We start from the raw sequence: 25,218 nt of genomic DNA, 5'->3' as shown, positions 1-25,218 counted from the left end.
TCTCTCTCTCTCTCTCTCTCTCTCTCTCTCTCTCTCTCTCGTGCGCGCGCGCGCCATCAGCATACGCGAACCCGACCATGACCAACGAGTGTGACCTTTTCAGAATGTCAATCAATGTTACAAGCCGTTGCGTGACAGCTGAAGAGACGACGGATACGCGCCCTTAGCCACGCGCGCGCGACTCCCGCGGGACGCAAAGTTATGATTACGAGCGTCCGCGATATGTTCGTGGAACATAAATTTTAGGGCCGCGCTTCGGCTGACATGCACGATTGAAGTTCGAAATTTGAGCCGCTGACTGCACGGCGTTTAATAATAAGGACTTCGCCGTCAGCGATCAGCAGGGGACTGACGCGGGGTACCTGGAGTTGACAAGGTCGAGGACGACGTTTTGCTCGAAATACGACGACATTATACGTGCTCGCTTTTAGGCAAACTAATTCTTAACCGACGTTACCGGGGAGAATGGGAGTTGAGATAATTGTGCCGTTGGGTGGTACAGTGGTATTACTCAGCGGCAAGTCATACATATTACAGAGAGAGAGACCGTATTGTTCAATCATTTACCTTGATCTTTACTAAATAGTGCCGCAATGCAAAGTAACTGAATTTTAATAAGCCCTTTACAAACTTCTCTCTATTTCTTAAAGTAAGATTTAGATATATCGTTTAGATATAGTGTACTTAATTAATCGAGATTAACGTTTTGTTGTACTTCTTTGAGTAAACCGTTTGAAAAATTTTAATCTAAAGAGAAAATATATGACGGATATTAAATGGAAATCTAAGTAAGCACGTTTTTATACACCGCTTTGTTGTTATCGTTACTATAATAATCCTCGACCCGCAAGCTCGTACGAACCGCTTTAGGCTATAAATATGGATTCCATTAGATTAAGCGACCGCCTTTTCAGAGCCCTTGCCAAAAATCCAATAGATTAAGATAAGCTGGATACATATAGTTTAGATCGCCATACCCCGCAGTATGGCAGTACAGTTTATAATTATGCCCGATATAATTTAATCGACGAGTTAAATTGCACTATTCATAACAGCGTTAAATTGTAATCAATGCAATAACAAATGTTGCAGTTACGGTTTGACGTGCGCATATGATTTAAACCATGTATCATTTATTGTAATTTAATAATGCATAATTTAGTAATTCATACGTCATTATTTATTACAATTTGACAAACAATCGCGATTGTATCAAACGGGAATGTACTGACGACCTTCGTAAATGTAATCATGGCAATCGAGGCACGCATGTGATAATCAAGGGAGTTCGGTGTAAAGCTTTCAGCCCCGACGTAAATTCGTTAGTGTCACGCTAACCAGAGCACGCACGAACGCGTACACATATACGGTGTTCAGAAACACACGAAATTCGTGAGAACAGGAACGTTAAATCGCGTTATTGTCACCGCATTATTTACCGATAACGGAAGAATGACGCACGTAAAGGAAATTTTTACGAAAGCATGCGGTGATGATCTATAATTACTGTTTTATTGGTGATATTTATCGCATATCTTTATTTCTTTATACTCGCAATCCTTTTATAGAAACTCGTCTTTAATTTCTTATCTTGAATTTTATTGCAAATGCCTTTTTTTATATTAAAGCGCGAGTATATTCCTATATCCTTTAAATTTTGACTCGACGGTTTCATACTCGTTTATTTTATATGCAAAACTATTTTTTTTACAACCGGTAAAATACCGTGTATATACTTGGATTAAGTTTGATCACATAAATCGGCAGGAGGGCTTGAGATTTATTACGCATAATCAGAGCTAAAAATAATCCTAACGGCGTCGTGTGCCTTACTCATGTCTCGTTTCGATCCATCTTCGCACGTGACACCGTCCGCCGGTGTCAACTCCGTACTCAAAGAATTATGAGACGGGGATTCGGGATCGCGTTGCAATATAGCCCGGCCTGTTTTATTCCGCGTGCGTGGGACGTCGCTGACAGCGATCTTTGATGTGCTCCCTATTTTTTTACACGGACCACTCGTAAATATTCAACGGATCCGCAAGTACGTATACCGCTGCCTACGCAAAAGCTTTATACCGCCTACCATAATGCGACCTTTTCTTACTACATGCAAAATTACGCTAATGCAATATCATAAAAGGCGCTCCCGGGCACTTTCTTCCTTTTCGTTGAGAAGGTAAAATTACGAGGAAAGCCAACGCCAGAAATTCAATATACTTAACTTTTAAACCCGCGAAAGGATATATACCAACCAGTGCCAACAGTTATCTTCTTTTTTTTTATAGTGCTATTTTGAAGACATATTTAGAGTTTCAAAATCAAGACTGAGACGACAAGTCACTTCGCCGCGTCTTTCGCGGAAATAGTAAGGGCGCAGTTCAAAAGATAAAAATGAGACGTGTCTCATGTACAAATAGAGGGACAATGGGCACATTTTTACGTTTCAATTGTCAACTCAACCATGATATCGCATATAGTAACGCGACATTCGTTCAAGTGAATGCCGAAGTGGCTTTTTGACACATCTGGATGCAGAAGAGCGATAACAAATGTACGAAGGAACCGAGAATTCTTTGCGCGCATTCTCCGAAATCACGTACAAAGTCGTCATATCTATTCACCACCGTTCGAAGGCGTGGCTTCAAATTTTCAAAGGAAGTAATCTCGAGTGAACCTGAACAGAATTTTGATGTTTGTCCGTTGTCGAGAACAGACGGTGAGTTTTTTGGCCTAAAAACAGTCATTTGTGCAAACTTTTAGCGTATAACTGAACAAAAAGATATTGTCGTCATTACAGAATCTACCGTACAATCTTAAAAAATGTTACTTAATTTTAAGAAATTGATAATAAGTGGTTCTGTAAAAAATTTATTTTACGAGAACAAAATGGCAGTAGTGTTATGATTATATTTTCTTCCTCTCTTTTTTCTTAAGATTAGTTTTTTTAAAATACTGCTATATATATATATATATATATATATATATATATATATTTAACGTATATATCGATTATTATCAAGTCTGTTAAATAATTGCAGTATTTTGTACGTATCAAAAATTGGACTTCGGAAATTGATTCTATAAAAATTATGCATTTGTTGTTCTCTATTATTAGAACACAAGCTGAGAAAGGACTGAATTATTTGCGGAGCTCTCTTGTGACCAACGGGGACGGAAAGCTTAAGCTTCATTAGTCTCCGAATAGATTCGTCGCTGTCGCAGCATAAATAGGATCGACTCCAAATCCGTTCAGGAAAGGTTCCCGAAGCTTAACGTAATGTGCTGGAAAGATTGCGCGCGGTCAATGCCAGCCTTGTCGTATATATATATGTTGGAAAATGGCTGGACATAGTGGAAGCGACACGGCGGTCGATGATGCCGTGTGCTTATATCCTGAAAAAAAGTTAGAGGTGAAAGTTCCTCTCTCCCTCACTGTTAAAGGTTAGAGGATGAAATTTAAACCAATATGAGTTAGATTTATTTTGTTATTTTTAACTACCATGTGCGTCACAATTTATTAGTTTGAAACAAAATAGGATTATTTTAACTCCATTGGTTTAATCAAATTAACATTGTTTTAGTTAAATTAACTACATATTGAGTAGGAGCAGTGGCGACCTATGGAATAGTTAAAAATTACTCAAAATTGAGTTTAATTTAACCCTATGAATTTAACAGTGCTCTCTCTTTTTCTCGATATATTAATACTCTTTGGAGAAAAACTGGGGCAATCCCTGGCACCACCGGATATTTCTTTGACAGATTTTGTCCGCGGAGATTTCACAAAATTGATAACAGACCCTCCGAAATGTCTTTCAGCGGCAGATTCAATTTAGATTTATATGTTGCCCGCGGTACATATATACAGTCACATGTTATTATGCTTCTTGTCTACTTTTAAAAGTTTACGGGATTACCTATTTTATTCTAAGCACGTGTGTCTCTGTAAGCTCACTTCTTTCAAAATTTATTTTTATACTTTATTTTTATATACTAATTAAGTATTAATTATATTAATTAAGTATTAGAACTTAGAACGTTACTGTATTTTGCCGAATATAACGATCGTGTGGAAAGTAGGATAACCTCGGGGAAAGCTGTCGATTATTAATTGTTTTTCGCGAACGCAAGATCAAAAATTAATCGTTCATTAAAAAATTCATCGTGAATTAATCGATTGCATCAGCTGCCAGGTTATCAGTTTAACACGCGATTAAAACATTGCGGGCGACGTTGCGCTAATCGGTGAGATATTTTGCATAAAGCGCCGTATCGACGGCGCTCTAGAATAAATTTTATAAAGCAACATGAAATTATGCAAATATAAAACTTCGCTCGTGCGATAACTTAAATTTTGCCGAGAGCGATTTTTGAAAAGACGTCAAATAATATTACAAGCGCACCAGTTAACAGAATGCGAATGAAAATTAGTAAAGCTAGAGGATATAGGAATGAAAAAATCTCTTAATAATATTTTATTAATTATTTTAATTATATTTTAAAATTTTAATAGCATTCTTTAGATAGAGATAAAATGAATGTTCACATTTATGTAAAATTGCGCTCGTGTAATTATCATTTTTAATTCATAAATGTAGTTTCTGCTGCGTACGCAAAAAGAGTGCGCGGCACATTCTATAGTCTCATATTTTCACGAACACGTTCGCAGTAAAAAAAAGTTCCTACGTGGCGTAACGTTGACATTTTAATGTCGAGTGTAAACTTTAAGATTTGCACGTTAATTAACTTTAGCGCATCGCCACGAGCCTTTTCGCAGCGGCCGTCGAGCTAATCACATTTCCAATTATTCGCGGTGGAAAAATTGTGTGCCGTTCCGTTCTTCAGGTACTCGTAACCGAATCGCCAGGCTTTGTTCTGGACGGATGTTGGCCGTTACGAAATTCAGGTTAACCGCTGATATAGAACAACACCGCCGAAGCATTCACGTGCAGAATCCCGCGAATCCCTGACCTATATCCCTTAAAACATCGTATCGCCATTACGTGAGCCGCCTCTCGCTCGCGTTCTTCACACACGAACATCACATGTATAAATATATTATATATATATTATATATATATATATATATGCGGATATATGTTGATATGAATTTTTTTCATGTTTGGTGTGGGGAACTCGCCCCCGAAGTTTGTCTCCTTATTTTAGTTACACCCTGTGCGTGTGTGTGTATATGTATGTGTGTGTGTGTATATACACAGAGTGTAACTAAAATAAGGAGACAAACTTTGGGGGCGAGCTCCCCACACCAAATATGAAAAAAGTTCATATCAACATATATCCGCAAACCCACATATACATACACATATACAATATATATATATATACATACACGTACATGGGATCACATATATGTGATCACGTAATGTCGTTTTACGGCGTCCTCCTCGAGATAGGGAGTGACCGTGGAAATCACAGCAAGTGCTCTTATTCGTAAAGGGAGCCTGTTTCCTTTACGGATAAGCCACTTCCGCGACGGAAGCCCGTTTCTCTCGACAGCGTTGGAACCCGATAAAATTTCGGTCCGGGAAACTTGCCCGTGCCATCCAGCATGCGAAAAAGGTCGCAAAGAAACGTAAGCTTATTTTACAAGTTATTGTTTAAACGGACATTAAGAGATTCCTATCGGGAAAGTACACTCGAGGTAGGAGAAAATATTCCGCGCGTGCTCTGTATAAATATAATTGACTTCCTTACATTTTCTGATAACATCATTTTCTTAGAAAACTACTATTTCGCGAATGCTATGACGGGTTTAAACGCGGTGTACAACGTGAGTTATAACAGAACTTAAGAGGTGCGCTTTTATCATCATCTAATAATATAGAATAATAAATGTTATAAAAATATTTTTGTAAGACGGCGCGACACTTTTCCCGCAATGTCAGGTTCGAAGCTATAACTTGTTTAATTTAAATGCAGACTTTTCAATTACAATCAATATGACAAACACATTAATACATTATTTTCTTTGAGATATTTGTTAACATATTTGTTTTTTATTTGACAGTATTTTTCAACCGTTTCAGCAGCTCCTTTATAATAGCTTCTTCAAGGCTTCTTCAAAGATTACCATGTGAAATTAGAAGCAAACTTGTTGTTACACCAATTTAACGAGATTTCCTTGAAACGAACTCCCTCGGAAAGCTCGCGACAAAATTTTCCGCGAGAATTCCGCCACAATTCTACTGAGAATCGCGTGGACTCATGTTCGAGAATGACAGCGAGAATATATGCACATCATGGCGGCTATATCGTGATTACGTAATGGAATAGAAGTTTTCCAAGTAAGTTCTAAGTCGCTTAGTTTCAGACTCAGTTTAGTTTACCACGAATGCAGAAGTGGTTACAAGACGAGCCTGTGCGGGAGAAACTTTGGATCCGATTATAGAGTTTTGAAGCCCGATTTCCGCGTATCGGTTGTATCCGCGCATTAGGAGGGCAGTCCTGCGCAAGTTAATTACTTATTACGTATCCTCAGATATGAGCACCGATGCGTAACAACGTGTGTACGATATACGTTGACTTAATGCGAGAGTGGGTATACAAAGGTCGCCACTCTCGGGTTTATATCCATGTCATCCTCAAAGGGGCGATTTACAGCGTGTGTAGCTTTATAGCATATTTATGAAATAATTGGATCTGCATATCCAATCGTTCTGTTGTTGACCCATCTCTCTTGTGGAATAAAACAATCCGGAGCAATCGCGTACATTAATAATATAGAATTGCACTTGGGATAAAATTTGCAGCTGTTTTTTCAATTTTTAACCGTCTTAATAGTTTGTGCTAATTGTCTCGGAAAAGTTTAACTTGTTGCAATAAAAGTTTAATTAGCTGAAGCTCTGTAATCTTCCGTGTTAAATAATAAAATGTCCGTTGGAGCTCGTGCCATAAAATAGCTGAATGTGGATTAAGTGCAGAATTACAAACAAAAATGTAAAGGTCTCGCTATATGAGTTGTCTAATACGGAAAAAGCGGGATACAAGAAGTATCTTTTATAATTCTCTGTTAAATAGCATAAACTGCAGTTCTAAAGTACGATTTGTTTCGACAAGATTCAATCTTCATTTTAATGAAATTGTATCATTACATTTAAATTTATTTTTGTATAAAAAAAAACATATTGCGATCCCCATTTTATAAATGAGCAAAGCACTCTATATTGACCCGACTTAAGGGGATCCTAAAGCCGTCTGTAATACCGGCTTTTTTTCTTAGCACTAATCTTTTAATTGACTTTATAGAAATGCAAAATTCTTGTCTAGAATTAAAGTACGCATCAAAATCTAGGTCATGGTGGTCAAATTTATATCGAAAACGAAAAAAAATTAATATTTTTGTTAATTTTTGGTATACGTGACGACAATATTTGCTTTGTACAAAAATTCCACGATAAATATCCACAAAATTAGACCGGCATGACCTAGGGACAACATTTAAGAACAATATCGTGCAATTAGATCTAAGATTGAAAACCTAGAAAAAAAGATTACTTTATATAACTTTTATATGTGCAAAAGCACATTCAGGTTGACAGGATAAGCAATATTGCGTGTGGCAAGAGATGGCGCAGTAATCGAACAAAGACAGATGCCTCTCGTTAAACAAGGACAGATATAGATATATGACAAGAAAACAGAATTAGAAATGTTGACATTACCGACGTCGAGGAAGTTCAGCCTTCACTTTAGGATCCCCTTAAGAGCGAAAAAAACTGAAGGCAATTATATATTTTCGTAAAAGTGGCTCATGAGCGATCTCGGAAATACAGCAAGAAGTTGGCGATCAAATGAAGCTGATTCCGAGTTGGAATGCGTCCAGGAACTTTTAGCTAATAACAATCGATGGCGAGAGAGACGACGTTCGGTTGCTGATTCAAGTTTATCTCGTCGACGAGATCAATCTCCATCCTCGGAGCACACTCGACCTCCGTTAAATTCTCGCCTTTTGTCAGACGTCACCGCTGCGCGACGTGAAACAGTTATTATCTCACGTTCGACGAGACAGAATAATCGTTGGATATTCTGGCGGGTAGGACCGTGAGAATCTTACAACTCCCATTACAACTGGTGGAACATAAGTTGAAGAGTGTCTATGAGCGAAGAAGGTCTTTCTTGAAATTTCACGCGGAATTAATTAAAGTCGGACGCGATATCACGGACGTGTTATTACGCGGACGTATGGAAGTTCCCTCGGCGAACTTTATCGATTTCGTCATAACTTTATTTACCTTATCAAAGACTCGTTCAGCTTTCATTGCCATGGCGATACATCACTGTGCGGAAATCGATTCGCATGCTCGCGCGCGGCGATACACCTATGTGTATGCTATGTGCGGTAAATTTTAAAGTGTACTAGCTCGGATTCGATGGAAATAATTAATCGGAAAACTCGCGATAGGAAGAATTAATTATAATTTAAAGCCGAGCGTTTTCGACGCTTTCGACGCTTTGTACGTCTATATTCTATAATCTATATGATGGAAATTTAATATCACTTTTATAAAAGCATCGTGTAAAAATTAATTACCGCGCTGCGCAATATCGCGCGCGCGCACAAGCGTCCTATATAATTAAATTAGGAGAAAAATTACGAACGTTATTAATTTGTAATAACGCAACCCGCCTTAATTCGACGAATTGGAATACTTAATGAAATTAAGTCTATACCAGCTGGCTGCTAATGGAAACGCTATGGCGAGTAATTTTCCCTCACAGACGAGGGCTGTTTCGATCGTATTATTTGCGATTCGCGTATATCAAACAGCTTATGGTTGCTTAGCTTCCGCGATGGGACTATGCACGGCGTGCTGTATTGCGGCGCGCGACGCTCGCCGGCGTTGTAGCTTATCGCGTCACAAACGTAAGCTCCAAGCTCTTGAATTAACCAACAACCGGAAAAATCGAAGGTGCGTACACGGTCCTATGTCAATGGAAAGAAACAGTTGGAAAGTATTTCCGGAAGGCGACCTCCGCGTGAGTGAATCACGCTTCTGATCGAAGTTTACGCGGGTATAAATACACGTGTGCAAGCTTATACGAACGAGACCGCTAACTTTTACTTGCGCAAACGTTTTTCCGGGTTGCGGCTGGTGAACAACAAGCCGAACTACGACTCGTAAGCGTAGTCGAGTCGTTTTCCGCAAAGAGTTCGTCCAAATGAAAGAGAAAATATGCGAGTACAATTTTACTTTTTATTCTGCGAACGAAATTAAAGAGAGATAAATGTGATAATTAAATCAATTAATTTTTTTTTTAAATCGATTATTAAGCACTTATAATACCGAACGTATCGATGTCGAGGGATCGCAATGCGAATCGTAGGGTCACTAAATTAATTCGCAATGACCTGCAATGGACGTTAATAAACGAGCCTTTAGATCCGGGCCAAATCAGCGTGCTGTCAGTGTCGCTGTTCATTCAAACCTGGTCGGTGTGGTATTCGGAAGATGATATGAACTCGAGTTTCAGTCAGTCGCTTTTAAGCACTAATTTGCCGCGGATGTCAGCCCGAACCGCCGGAATACTTGCCTCGCATATAATTTCGCCGTTACGAAGATGAGAGAGACGGTGCACACGATAATATATCGGGGAATTTAATATAAACGTGTGCGTGGGCAATTCGACAGAGTGGAATGTGAGCTTCGAGAAGCAACGCAATTCGTGAAATGACAGCGTATATCAGGTATCAAGTTATATAAAACAGGGCACGCGGAAAAGCAATTAAAATAAAATAAAATCAAATATAGATTTATACGCTTTATAATATTTTAAATAAATACGTACTTGTTTATTTATTAAAATAAAATGTTAAAGTGAATTAATATTTATGTAAGAAACAAATTAATATCGCTTTTGACGCAATAACAATTTTATTGTTACGTAATAGTTTCAATAAAATCTTGCACGGCAAATTGCGATTATGCAACATCGATGTAATGTCGCTTGCAGATTTTTAACAATTATTCTCAATTATCTGCGTTTGTCGAGTGAAACGTTTCGAGCGAAAAACGACATGATGTTCCACACCGGCGAGTGCGGCGTACCGTCGGAAACGCGATCAAAAATTAATAGCGCGAGGCGCATAGTGCCAACGACGGCGAAATCATTGATGATCCGATGGAAACTAGTTTCCAGTTTAGCCTGAGGCAGTCGCAAGAATTTCCCGAAGTTCCGAACTGTTCTTCATTCTCTTTGAACGTATATCTATTCCAGATCAGAGAAATTTCAATAATTAAGGACAATCGAATTAGCATATTAAACGCAGCAAAGTTGTATCTCCTTCTACATCTAAAGTTGCATAAATTAATTCGTAATGATGTTCATATACGGTTTAGGAAGAAAAAATTGGAAGAAGAAAAATCTTGAGACGTTGAGATGTGTGCTTTAAGAAAAATAGAAAACTTTTATACGATGCGGTGTTATATAGCACGTAATTACATCACCGAAACGTATATGAAATTGAACCTTTGAAAGATGGATGAGATAGTTGATTCAAATGTAATTTTTCTCGACAAAATTCTCTCGCTACGTTATCATTTAAAAAAAAATTTTTCATCCATATAGACGCTCGTACTTCTGTCACAGTCATATATTTTTAGAGACATCGAAATATCTGAACTAAAATGCATCTATATGATTCTTTCAGTATTTTCACGAGAAAAAGATCACAGGATACCTTTTCCGAAAATTGATAGTGAGTACTCGGAGATCCGCTATCAAATATTTCCAGTTTCTCCACTCCTCTTTATAATTTAATATCATAATCCGTTTCGCCGCGCCCGAAGGATAAATTGGCAGCGAGGACAAAACTATGGAATAGCGTATTCTAAAGCGCTTTCGGTTTTTTTTTTTTATCAAATAAAAGGCTCGCTCTTCTTTAAATCCCGCGGCGTCAAATCGACGTAAAGCCGTCCCATCTGGCACACACAACTCGTACTGTTCCCGCCGTAAAAACAAACCAAGAAATTTAATTTCACCGCGGCTTAAGCGGCGCGGCGATTCGCTTGGAAAACGTTGGTGAATTTTACCTCGATTTTACTATATGACCGCAGCATCGGTTTGCGCCGCGGGCGGGGTCGGGAGCGGAGAAATAATATTAGTTTAATTAATTGAATTTAGGTATTTATCATGGGATACTAAATTCTCCTCGTTAGCCGCTGTAACTGGACCCTCATTTTCTTCATGTCGCGAAAGCGGAATCTTTATATTAAAGTGCTGGCACGCCGCGCTGCCCACGTTTTTTGTTGCGCGCCCAAGGGAGAGCTTTTCCGAGAAGCACAACAAGTCGCTTGTGTCCAGTAGTCTGGATGCCACCGCGAATTCCCCAGCAGCAACTTGTAGCTGTCAGGCAAGTATATTTCTGACGCTCGACTACGGACGGGAGAAAAAAAGCAGCCACAACAATGATGCCCATTACAAAAACTGTTTTTTGCTGTGAAAATGTGGAAATGTGAAACGTCTTCGCGGGAAAAACAGATTTTGAGAAATTTTGCAAAAGACTGAATAAATATTCGCTACTTCGCGTGCAAATGTTATTTGCAAAAATAGTTCTCCCTGTTATGTAATAGACTTTTTATTTTCACAGGCGCGAAAAATATATGCAAAAAGTGAATCTTTCTTCAATATTTATTTTACATTCTATCGTTATAGTCTTCACAGATCGCGCTCATAGAGAATAAAAAAAACAACCAACTGATAATTCCTCGCTGGGTATACAACGAAAATAAAGGTGATAAGACGGCAAAACAGTGAGTATTGGCCAATACCGAGAACGAATAGAGCGGAGTGCATTTCCAACGCCCACGCCAGCCGTCCTTCGAGCCGAAGAATGGCGACGAAAGAAATGCCGCAAGAAACTTACGATCTCTCTTTTTATTACACTACCACCACAATGTCCTTGCCGAGCTGCATTCTTCTCGACCGACCACCTTGCATCGGTCACGGATTTTTCTCGCCCCGTTTTGCAAGCCCTCGCAGTGTTTAGTCGCTTTTTTTCCCCCGTTGTCCTTCCCCCAGCGAAACGCAGCGGATCGATATAATACTCCTAAGTGACCTGTTACGACACGTATTACACACATGCAGTATGCACACCTATATTCGCCTGAAGCAATCGCGATATTAAGCGTTAGGATAAATTTACTTGTTGTGGAAATATTGGCAGATTTGCAAAAGGTGAAATAAATAAATAATAAATAAATAAGATAAACAGCATAAAATAAATTAATTAAACGTTACACCCACTAACAATACAGGAAAGAGAAAGAAAAGAAGAATGCGATTGCATTCTATAAATTTATATTATCTATCCTGTAGTATACAATCTCTCAAGCGATGAATAATGCCCCGTACGTTCTCTCGCTGATCCATATCGGCATTTCCAGATACATAATTTCGAAGATCTAACAGAAATTCGCTTGCACACTGCAAGCCGAGCTTAGTGGTTCTCTGAAACGATTTCGTTGGAATTGCTTCATTCGATTTCCAGGGAGACCGACCCTCCATCTTAACTCGCATACTTCATTCAAGTACATACTTGCACCCAACTTCTTACTCGAGAAAATCTAATTTATCACTTACGTGCCGCAAAATTTAAAATACAAGTTGTAACAAGCCATATTTCCGTAATTGCACATTGAATTATTTTTATTACCGAAAGATAACTTTAAAACAAAGTTGATATAGGTCTTGCCGCAAGTTGATTAGTTCTGAAAAATGAACAAAGTAGATAAATATAAAAAAATTAACGAGAAAGGCGTTCTTAAAAAATTTTGGCAACAATCTACCTTGTTTACTTTCCTTCTAAGCTATTTAAATTTAATTTAAATAATCTGGAATTATTCTTTTGAATTAAAAAATGGAACACCGTACTATATTGACCGTTTCTCTCAGTATTAGAGTATCCTTTTATGTTTAGTTCACGTATAATACGCAACAATATTAAAATTCAACGCGCATTTTTTAGTCATACACATATTTCATATGTAATTCGTCATCGTACACGTGACAAAATTATTATTTCACTCAGGATGCATGACAGAAATTAGAATATGAATCCAACGATGAACGCACGAAGAAAATAAATTATCAAATCAAAATAGTTTGTTGACAGTGTTGGCGAAAGAGGAGGAAAATACTGACTTATCCTGGTGAATGCATGAATCCCATATTTGAAATACTTTTCGCCGTATCTCGTGACTGCCCTTCACTGGGAACTGGCAGCAAGACGACAAGGGACACGATCGATGAGCGGTGTTTCGCCATCTGTTTCCCCGGACCGCTTGGGAACTCGATTCAACGCTCTACACTTCGTGCATAACTTACCCGAGGGGACGTGATAAACGTTATTAGGATCGTTTTTACGCCCGGCCAATGGGCAAAGATTTACCGACTCGCGCGCAAGCTCGATATACCTACATCTAACGTGCCTGAATAAATACTGAATCGTCGATCATCGTGTCCCATTGCAGAAAATGCGGATCGACCAATTTGGGATCGTTTTGCCGCGGCTCGACAAAGTTGACGACTGGCATAAATTGGAATATTATCACAGCTATACGCGAACCCTGCTGTAATAATGTTACAATTTATAGAAACACGAGGGTGCTCTGAAATGTGGTCTCGACGGTACTCGAACGCGAATAAGGCTCAACGGCCCTCTAAAATTCCGTTTTCGGATTTTCGAACACGTTTCAATAGTTATTTACCTATACATATACACCTCACTCTGCGGTGGCATTTGTATAAAATGTAGGACAAAAGTTACCAATGCAGGCGAAAGGAATGTAACGGAATTGAAGCAACACAACTCGATTGAAATCAAAGCTCTTTAGTACGTGGGTATATAGCTCTTCATAGAAACGTTGTCAATTGGTGGTGATTAACGTCAACGCCGATGAATAACCGCAGTTTAAGTGAAGATAGCGGTATATTCGCAGAATATACGCCGTCAATGATTATTATATATGTCACGTATGGTTTCGTTGCGTAGTTACATCGCTATCGATTTTAAGTTGCGTTGCCAGAAAAATTCGCGCTATCGATTGCACTGTTGTCCCCGTATACGCCCTGTCGTCGAACATAGTTCACACATTTTTAATTGATTTTGATCTCGGGCGTTTCACATGGCTGTCATAAATAATCGAGGCGCGGATAATGAAAGGCAAATTCTTTGCGTGGAAAGTCAATCTTGCTCACCAAAGTCATATACGTGAAATGCACTACAAAGAGACGCGCCATGACCTGCATTCCATTCTTTATATTGTTTCCAGCAACTTTTCCTCATCACGCGGCAGACGGTAGCAAGCTTTCAGTGGGATATCGCGAAGTGTAAACAACAACAACGTTGACACCGTTTCGAATAATTTTGAAGGGGGAGGAAATCGGCGCCAGAAGTTCAATGGATAATTTTTCAGAACCGCTAAGTTATGAATGTCCAAAATTTTTTAAAAAGATATTACCGAGGAGGGTCTGCGACCTCAACTTTACCTCTTAACTTCAACCCTTTGGTCACAATATATATTATATATAATGCGCAATATTTCCATATATAGAACTTTTCACAATTTTGTTCAAATAATAACTCCGTTCGGAGATAAATGTAGCGATAAAAATGCGATTAGTCTTCATTTTAATTACCAAAACTCGTGAAAGGGAATCATTATCGCGATGGCCATAAAAATATTTTCAACTTTGCTCTTCAGTGTCGAAGACATTAATCTTACTTCCAGTCCCTCTGTTAGAGTCGACTCTTTTAATCTTAATTAAGGGCAAAATCTCATAAAAGCCTTTGATAATATTTCTCGCCGATTCCGCTCGCGTTGAGATGCCGTGGAGATTCGAGTTTACTTTTAAAAGGGCTGGAGTGGCGCTACACGGCCGGAACGTACGTCAAAAGCAATTAAACTACAATCGTGCCTAATGGCGAGCTAGATAACCACTTCCACACCGATCGTACCGAGCAGTGGCGCCTGCCACTACGTGGTAGATGTGTGCGATATCGTGTAAGATCGTGTGGCGTACGTGCGTATGAGCATGTAAAAGGACGTATTGGTATGTGTGTGTAACGCGCGACCTCGGCGCGTCGCGAACTGATTTAGTTTAATCGAAACCGTAATTCTCCGCGAGGTGGGAATAAACGCGTCGAACACGAGCGCAAGATTGAATAAATAGTCAATAATCGCAGGGATCCCGAATAGGTCGTCCGTTGTAATAGCGGCGGATAGTGTAAAGGATTGTTGCCGCCGCGGTAATCGAATAATTTCTCAGGAAGTTCTGCCCTCCGTCCCTCTTCTGAAAAGTCACTTGCGCGTAACTTGGTTGATGAACAAAATATTAGTACAGATAACAATGTGGAGGAAAGTGCCATGGAAACACATAATGTTCCGTCACGTTGATCTTCATAACGTTAAATAAAACAGTTAGTTAGAAAATTAAGGTCTATTAAATTTTATGTCGCATTGCGATGATGTAAACGCGAATTATATATACGCATCAAGATACTTATATTTTCTTCTTATATAATTCAAAATTTTTTCTCACATATTACTGTGACATCATAAATTTCTGCTTCATCTAAGAATTTTTTTTCTTTCAATTCCTGAGAGAAATTTTATTTTAATCACTTTGATTACATTTGGCCTGCAATTAAAACGTATCGAATGAGAGTACTATTTAATTCTTAGTCAACCGAGCTTATTTCAAAGCGCGGTAACGCTAAATTTCGGAGAATTTGAACGGCATCTCGGAAATGCCGGTTTTCCCACGATTAATATGCCTTTTAGTTTCCGTTATCCTTCTCCATCTGGTTAAACCCGTTGCACGTTAATCCCTGCGGAGTTAATCTTCCTTCGATGTATCGCCGCTACCGCAAGCGCCTCCACATTGGAGGTGGAGTTGGAGGCAGTTATATACGCGCTGTGCAACACGAAGCAATTAAGCACCGGTATTGCAACTGTATTTTGCGTGCGCTCCGGTAAAGTCAGGCGCCCTTAAGCTCCGTCTGATCGTACACGGGCTGTAAAATCGTGCGTAACTGCATGTGCGGTTCCATCGCGTGTGTGAGTTACGCGTATACGCGTTTATAACCGATTGCGGTAACCGATTGCCCGAAGAGTTATGCAACGTACAGTAATTATTGCGGCAATGAAATGTCAGTTATGAGAAAAATAAATAAATAAAGCTTTCACAAGTTGTGTCGAAATAAAAGAGTAATCGTGATATATCACGAGAAATCAGTGTAATGCGATTTGCAAAGGACGCTTTGTGTCTCATGATGGTTGCACAAGATAAAAATGCATTTTCTCTCTCTTCGCGGTTTAAATTGTAATTTGATTAAATCGTTAATTGTGGTCGACTTTATAAAAGAAAGATTACGTTCCCCCTCTGCGTTCCCGCACGCGGTAAAAAACACACCTTTCGATACCATCATCGATTATGAGTCATCCGTTAGACACGCCAACGTTCTTGATAACGTATATATGCGATGCGAAGTAATGACGTGCACACGAGGATTGCAAACAATCGTATCAGCGTTTCAAATTAAGTAAATAAATATTTAATGGGATTGTAAAGCTAGCGGCACGTGCTTCTCGCGGAATGCAGGACAAATGCAAATTGCAGGCAACTGCGTCGTTGCGTGTGTGCGCGAGACAGTGAACGATCTACCTTATTTATTTATCCCTCTCTCGATCACTGCCGATTTTTTTTTGTACGACAGTTTTTCGCCCCGTCGCGTCGCTGGCGATTCGCGAAATAAAGCAGCCGTAACTTCATGCGTCCGAAGCGTAACGGAGCGGCATTGCTCAAACGTCAAATTAACCACCGCGCGCCACGGTGGAAGCCATGCAGTTTGCGCATAATTGGAAATTCCAATGTTTACTCTTCCCATATCCTGAATGTTTGCCCCTACAGGATAATCGGAATAAAAATAAAACTGTAATTTTCTACACTAATTGCTTTTCACGCAGATGTCAGTCTAATTCTAAGTATCACGAATAAGGGAAATGTAAAACAACGTGCTTTAATACTTTCAATTTGTTAAATGTATTATTGTATTATTGTATACACTTTACGTGTAAAATGTACGTCAAAATATTATCACATCGTATAAAGAGCTTAGCGATATATACAGAATATAAATCGGAATACATAAAAGTAATCGGTTTCTATTTTATTTTCGAACTTTCTTAGAAATTCTTATTCACTGAAATACTGCCATTTATTTCTCATTATTACATCACAGACCATTCCAATTGAACAATCTGTCCGTGCGTATATCTAAAAATATAAGAAGTAACAATTTTTTAAATAGCAATTCCACAATATCTTTAATTACAATTTTTCAAGAAGGCATTCAACAAATGGAAATTACTTATAAATTAACCCAGCAAAAGTATATCCTTTTGTAAGTTTCTGGCCAATCTCCAAGGTATGAAAGGAGAACCAGCCATGAACGTCATCGAGCAACGAAAGATTACACAAATTATGGTAACTTAACTTTTACGCGGGCATTCTTCTCGACTAACTGTCCTCCGGTATGTTCAAAGAGGTTACCTCCGATGTGCCAGTTTAAAATCTCATTCATTCTCTCGCGCTAATAGCCACACGGACACTTCAGCAACGCCGTAAAACCGAGTTCCCGAGATATTCTCTCATTCACGTGTTGACACGTAGCTACGGCTCTTTCGGAGCACTGTTTCAATTAAAAGTTCGAGAGGATTTTTTTTTTTATCCCTTTCATCCGCTTATGTATAATACCATCCCGGATGGTCGCAAAGTTAACGAGTATACGCCCAAGTATTCTACTCCTTAATTCCCCGTTCCTTCCGAGAGAGCCCGATTCTCTCTGATTCTCAGAAAAACAAATGTCAAATATACTTCTTATTATTTCGCAAGACGTACTTTGCGCGACATAGATTCGAGAAAGCTATCTCTTCCTCTCCTTTCTCTTTCTCTCTCTCTCTCTTTCTTTTGCGGAAGCGACTCCTTTTCACGGGAAATGGAGGTGTTCCTTTATCGCGATTACAAGTCCATTTAACTCGAATAATTTATACACCGTAAAACTCTCGAGCGAAAAGTTTGCCGTAATCGTTAGCATGATGATATCACACGAACGTAGTACACCGGAGTGAATTTTTCCGCGTTCAAAAAGAATTTCTCGTATTTCATAGCACGGCCGGGGCTTATCCGTCTGTCCCGTGGAAATTCTGAGGAAGAAGGATATACGGTAACGGAATTTGCCGTACTTCATCTTTACCCTTCTTTGATACGAAACACGATCTCCAGCAACAGTGACAGGACAGCGGTATCGTGTATCGCGCATCTTTTCTCTGCCGCACACACGACAAATTTCGAGGGATATCGTTGCACGGAGATCAAGCAGCGTGACATGCAAAATCGTCGATTTAATAGGTCGCTTCGAATTGTCCCGTAAAATACCCGGTGGAGAATTCAAGAATACCACACGCCTTCACTGTTTCTCACAATATTTTATTTCATACTCTTTTATTACTATTATTACTCTTTCATACTCTTTTATTTCATACTCTTTTCTTTTTCTATATATCTTTATATAATCCTTATATAAATTCCATAACGATCTTATCTTTTACTCTTATCTTTTACTCTTATCTTTTACTCGTACTACTTAGAAACGAGAATCGACGGCGACAATTTCACTGAAAGTCATGAAAATGCAAAAGTATGAACTGCGGGAAATGATATACATTTCAGTTTCATTTGGATAAAACGCGATTAACCAAGATAATTCCCCCGGAACCCAGAGAGTCCGGGCAAACATAATTACATTATTACGGATTACAGCGATTTGTGCGGACACAACTCCCGTGGCCTGGGCGAGATAAAAGCGGAAGAACCCTGGTAACAAAAATAAAACGCACGCGATACGTTCAGTAGGAAACAACTTTGCGAAGAAAGATGAAAAAGAAGAGATATAAAAAGAGGGGGAGCGAAGAGAGAAAGAGAAAGAGAGAAGGAGAGAGAGAAGAAAAAGAGTGAAAGGCAACACGGCCAGGGTCGCTGGTTAATCCAAATCTGATGTATGACAGTCGGGGCTGCCATTTGCTAGCTGTCATCCTCGCCCCCGATCCTCCGTCTTCTAATACCATCGTCGTGGAAATGACAAACGGTCGAAAGTAGAAAGATAACAAGGTAGCTTTCGGAGAGGGAATGAGCCCTCGAGGCTCCGCGTTACGTTGAATCGCGATGCTTAAAACAGCAGAAATGACTTCTGACTTCAATCGCATATCTATTTCTCGCATTTGCCCCCGTCGCTCGAACGTGGATTAATATCTCACCCTCGCCTCGGTAGTGCCGTAGCGCAAAAGTCGATAAGTCCATTTCCATCAGCGATTCTTCGACGTGTGCGACGAGAATATTATAGAGATGAGAGTATATATTATAGAAATAACAATACATATAATTCTTTTTGTTCTCGCTGCCTCTGCGGACTGTTATTACATTAGCTTCTTGACACGTGATTTCTTGGTTCAACAATCTGGTCCCTTTTATTTCTCTTAATACAGCGTTGATCTGTGTGAGGGGGGGAAATCTCATGCGGTAGCGGAAATTCAGCGGTTGAGCGAAATAGTGATCGACAGACACACGGCAAGTCAATATTTGTAAGTCATATTTCAAGCAATATGATACTTAACAACTCTGGCGTGACTACCAACTTTGGGTATTTTTATTTCAAGTGGTTTTGTCGGGATATTCCGTTCAAGTACTTTAGACAGTCTTGTTGATGATTTAGAAAAATTGCTGTAATACATTAACAGGATTTTACACGAGGCACTTTCATAGATATCTTACCGAGAAAAATGTGATTTGTTTCGCTCAACGACTGAATTAAGTAGAAAAATTAAAGGGGAGAGGAAAAAAAGAACATTCGGAAAAGTGATAGATCACGCGAGTTATACGCGAGGTACGCGCTTGCTCTATATGCTTGTTCACGCAACGTATCAACGTTCGTGAGAGAGAACTCGATTATTCCGAGTGCACGGAATTACTTACGGCATCCGATTGATAATTAGAGATCTCTTTTTACATGTTCATTGCGTTGCACGGAGAGCGCAGTCACGGCTTTCGGCAGCGCACTCCGTATCGTTAATGAGATGAATGCGCCTTTTGGAGCTAATTAGTGGAGATTACGAGAGAGAGATGATGAATCGATATCCGATTTCCGTTTCTGCGATTCGCTCTTTTCTGTAATAATATGATAAATGTGTATTTCTATTCCTAAGGCAGCGCCTCCGTGTTCCGTCGTGTATTCAAAAAGCACTAGTATTTGCGGCAAAGCGTTTTGCATGTAAATCATAGCGAGTCAGAGGAAACGTTGGTCTGTATCACTTTGCAGCGAATATTAATGAATTAGCATGCAGTAACAAGCTTTCTCGGAAAAACTTAGCAACCAACACAAGCCAATATAAATATTTAATTTAAACGACGATATTGCGAAAGCGGAGGAGCGTCAAAACGGATTTAATAATTCACTCGATAAATGATTCTTCTTATTGTTTAAATAAATCATCGATAGTTTTCTATTTTTATTTTGCTCTCGCGCTCCAAGACTACGACAGTCAAGTATTAATTTTCATAAAAGGAGAAAAGACTCTTCTGTATATTAACTGAAAATCTGATTTTGAAAATTGTAAATGATTCTAATTAGAACAGTGGACAAAGAAAATGATTACGATTACATTTTCGTAAAATTCTTGGCAATATAAATTTTGAATAATATATATAACGTGAATAAAAAAATTAATTATTTGCCAATTTTTGAATATAAAAATAGAATGAAGAAACGCTAAGAAGATTGTTTAGTTTGATAACACGATCATGTAAATGAATATTTATGCACAACGGAACACGAAGATTGATAACACCAATCAATCCTTGAAAAATGATCTTTGAGATACCTTCTAAGGCAGTATTTGCAGCCGAAAGAGTTTAGCATCGTTTCACGACGACGGTAAGTACGATGGTAGTAACATCATTGTTAAGTCGTCATTGTCTTATACGTATGGTTTAGAAAGTTTATTTGCCTCGTCAAATACACCTTCTAAATCGGACGACTTCTGGCACGCTTCTAACCCGTTATCGATTTTTTATACTCATGCAGCAGCTGTAATATTACAATAATTGCTGTATTAACACCAATTTACCAGCTTCGTGTGTGACTTGTCATTATCGTGAGAGTATTATTAACTCGATTGATATCAGCGCCCGGATTTCCGACGCGTACGTACGTTATCGCGTTTCAACAATTCTTTAAAGTAACAAAGCACTTTTATACCGTGTGTGACAACTCTACTCTACTCTACTCTATTCTAGATACGTTACATTCAAACTAACAAAGGCAAAACTTTAACTCATTCCGCACAAAACGTGTGTGTATCATGGACATATGGTTACTAGGGCTAAATGAACAATCCGTATACGTCCGTCAGAAAAAGAAAATTGTCTAGGTATATACGAACGAATGTATGTGTGTGTGTGTGTATCACTGGCTTTGTACTTTGGCGAAACTAATTACCTGAGGTCGTTGCCCCTGGATCTTCTCATGCCGCGCGGCGGGTGTCGCGGTGGCGGCGTGCACCTGCAGTCACAGTGCATCACACACAGCACGACGCTGGTCGCGAGAGTCACTACGAAAGGCGCCGCGAAGAAGTGCATGATGATGGCGACCTGTGCCTCGCGATTATAGTTTGCCATCACTATGCTACCATTCACCCGGCTATAATGGCAGGGAAACTTCGCGCCTTCGTAACCCAACTCGCGGGTGAAGTTCTTGCAATCGATTGCCGGCGGATATCCGCAGCCCTTGATGTTCACCAACAGCACCGCCTCGACATCCCCCGGCGTGGACACTGCTCGACAAAGACATGTTTTACAGCGGAGATTAACATCGGGGAGGGTGGTGGATTTGGAATTTTTATGCTCGCCGAGAGCACGCATGCAATCCGCAACGTTGATCTACTAAATCGGAATGTATTCCAATTTCTCTTCGATTTCCCAGGCGATACATTCTATTTTATAGTCAAATAGCGATATAGAGAAAGAGGTGGTTTTGAATTTTACAGATTCCGTCCGTTACATCTCGAATTGTACCTCGCGTTCAACAACGTTGTTTCTAATATTTGAAATCATATTGCGATTAATATTTTCGGATTTTCTATTGTACTTCGTGCTTTCCTGCCTATTTCTCTACGGCATTACTTTAACCTTTTTTTTTTGCCAATCTGATTTAACGTCCAATTTATTTTAACTTCGATTATTATTCTCAATTGTATAGCCACACAGAAAAAAACAAGTGTCGAATCAACACTGATATACTTGTGTATACGCAACAACATATGTAATTATCTTATAAGATTTTCAACTTTTTCTTCTTGATTGAACTATAGAAAACTTCGTTTAACTATACAAATAGCTTCATTCAAGTAAATTTTCTTCGTTTAACGCAATATAATCTCGTTTTAAAATTATATATTGTTGCGTGTGTATATATAATGAGTATAATACCAGTGTTGATTTGATACTTCTTTTTCTTTCTGTGCATGTGGAAGATACAAGAAGAAAAGTGAAAAACGCTAAGGAAGACTGCGACTTAGTGATCCTACCGGCAGTGACGGTGCCCAGATCGGCCGTGGCGTTCGCGGTGGTGTTCCTGCCGCCGGTGTCGTTCTTCATGCTGGCGTTACTCCACGGCGTGTACGTGACGTATATGTGAGTGCAGCTGTACACGTCACTGGTGCATCCCTCGCGGCACGAGCTCCACGTACAGTTGAAGAGACCGGCGAGGTCCTCGCGCCGCGAGGTCGTGCAGATTACCGGCTCCGGCGAGAAGTCCGCCGCTAGGGTGCTGATGGCCGGGTCGACGTAGAGCGGCACCAGGAAGAGGAGCGCCGCGCCGCCTGACGTAGCGACGAAGGCCAGGGCCGATGTCGCGTAGAAATTAAACCGCTGACGGCAGGTAGGCCGTGGCGGTCGGCGCCGCGACGCGCCGAGCCCGAGCTCCAACAGCTTGCGCTTACGACGTAGCTCCCGCTCGTGGAAGTCGTACTCGCCGCCGCTGTCCCGACCCTGATTCCGATCGTGTTCGCTCTGGCACTGGCTGCAGCTCGCCTCCAGCAGGAGTTCGGAGCTGCTTCCGCGCATCACCCGGGAGACGGCTTCTCTCCGAGATCGAGACGACGCTACGCGGCCAAGGCTCCTTCTACGGCTTCCTCTTCTTCGGGCGGTGCTGGCTGCTGCTCGATGCCTCGATTCTGCGATGATTCATCGAGCGCGGCGATCTACTGGCCGATCATCGCTTCGTATACGGTTAGGCGCTATAGGTTCATGGAGGGAAGGGGTCCTTGATCCTCCGGGATCAACTGTCGAGCAGGTACGCATCGATCATCGGTTTCCGCGTGGACGACTCGTTCGGCAGAGTACCAGGGATCAAGTGAGCTCGATCGCGATCCCGTCTTTCGCTAGGAAGCATTGAGCGAGGCCGTTTACCAACTCGTTTGCTCGTCTCGAAATTCGATGCACGGTCGTCGAGGCAATTTCGTCGTGTATACCGGGGGGGATTTTATCGAACAATATGAGCTCCTCGATACAAAAAATTAGGATATAATTTTAGGTGTAGCTTATACGAGATCCTCGATCGACGACGCCGCGTTATTGTTTCGTCGATGTACGCTCGATCGTCGCGGATCTCCTCCCGAAATCTCGAGGAGCATCATGAAGCAAGATCCTGCAAACGATGCCGCGCGCTTCGCAAAGCTCCATGCACGTCTTCTCGCGACGGCCTTGGCTCGGCATCACGCGAGGATTCGATGAATTCGATTATCGCCTTCAAGTTCGACGCTTGCTCGAACAGACACTTGTAAATCTCGGCATCGTTTGTGTAGATAGGCCACGTACCACTCGGCTCCGCCGAGCCCACCTCCTCTCGACTCTCCTCCTCGACTTTTCAACCGTGGAAAGTCTTTACCTTATCGCTATACATAACGACCTTGCACGCTTTAAGGTTCCTTCGGGTTATCAAATTGAGCCGATCGATCACGACCTTTCAGCCACTGCCGTTTTGCAGGAAATCATGCATTTCGATAATGCGCGCGCGTAGCAGCGCGCCCCGCGCACGTATATGAAAAATCTTTGAGAAGAGACTGACGATCGCTTCACGCGTTAGAAAAGTCGCGTGCTATTTTGGAAATTGTTAATCTGTTGATCCCAAGTTAGGCCTGTTCGTTCGTTTCTTTGTTTAGTATTTTTTTTTTATCGGTAAGGCGCACGTTGTGATATTTGAACGACGGATATCGAGTCAAAGGAATTCGATATCGCGTATGTGAAACTTATACGACAAGCAGGTCGACGTGACGCGACTCTCCCCTATGTACCTTGCTCGTCAGCTTTAGAACCGATCGTAAAATTATACTACAGGAAGCCACAAATCGTCAACGACATTTCGTCTCCGCTAATGAAGGAGCTTTTCATCCAGGACGTTGCGCTATTACTATCTCGCCAGGTCTATCCGCAATCAACAGCGGTCGCTGGTATATACTTGACGATCCGCCACGCGCTCCAGATCAATCCACCCAGCTGTCTGTTTCCAGCGGAAAAAAGAGTAAAGGTATTCGACGTACTCTTTCAGAACCCGTGTGAGCCTCCGCCGGTGAATCCCGATGGTGCCACGAATCCGCGATCTACCCGTCGCCGTCCAGCTTGGCTCTCGCGCCGAAGGACCATTCGCGGTAACACTTAACGGGTCCCGTTTAACACCAGCTCCGCAACTGGTTGCCACGCAGCGGAGAGATGCCTGGCATCGACGTCGGTCGCGTCGCGATCCTGAAATTCCTGTCGCCGCACGCGACTCCCCGTCGCGTACACCCGATCGATCCGCCGCCGTCGATCCTTCCTGGGTGCATAGGACACACTCACACTCACCGGCCGTCGCGATCGAATCACGGGGTGATCTCGATGATCCTGCGATCTCGAGAGGGGAAGTGAACTGTGAAAGGAGTGAAAGCGCGACGGACCGGGGGCGGGGACCAGGACAGATGTTTCGCGGGGCCTTCTCTTCCTCTTCCTCCTCTCGCGTACGAGCACCAGCGCGTTCCTGGCGAGTGCCGTCCGCCTCGCGGATCGCGGGTTCAAGCGTGACTATTCGACCACCTACGCGAGGAG

General features: G+C 40.8%; 1 protein-coding gene across 6 annotated transcripts in view; it reads right to left on the bottom strand.

Moving 5' to 3' along the window:
* The window catches only part of LOC112463840 (protein tipE), a 51,731-nt gene extending 26,525 nt beyond the window's left edge, over positions 1-25,206 (bottom strand). For 4 of the 6 annotated variants that reach the window (XM_025030458.1, XM_025030454.1, XM_025030457.1 and 1 more), the window contains exons 1-2: positions 22,665-25,206; positions 21,578-21,911 (exon numbers count right to left, since the gene is read on the bottom strand). In XM_025030458.1, the coding sequence (XP_024886226.1) occupies positions 21,578-21,911; positions 22,665-23,202 (872 nt within the window). In that variant the 5' untranslated portion in view covers positions 23,203-25,206. Of the gene's footprint in view, positions 1-17,965; positions 20,248-20,960; positions 21,167-21,577; positions 21,912-22,664 lie in introns of those variants that run through there. The other 2 variants (XM_025030461.1, XM_025030460.1) reach the window with 2 other exon arrangements.
* Between the last annotated feature and the right edge of the window lie 12 nt (positions 25,207-25,218).

Source organism: Temnothorax curvispinosus, unplaced genomic scaffold, assembly GCF_003070985.1.
Source record: "Temnothorax curvispinosus isolate PA1 unplaced genomic scaffold, ASM307098v1 QBEX01013717.1, whole genome shotgun sequence".
In the NCBI taxonomy this organism is placed as follows: Eukaryota; Metazoa; Arthropoda; class Insecta; order Hymenoptera; family Formicidae; genus Temnothorax; species Temnothorax curvispinosus.
Note: the sequence above shows the minus strand (reverse complement) of the source record. Positions and strands in the feature narration are given on the sequence as shown.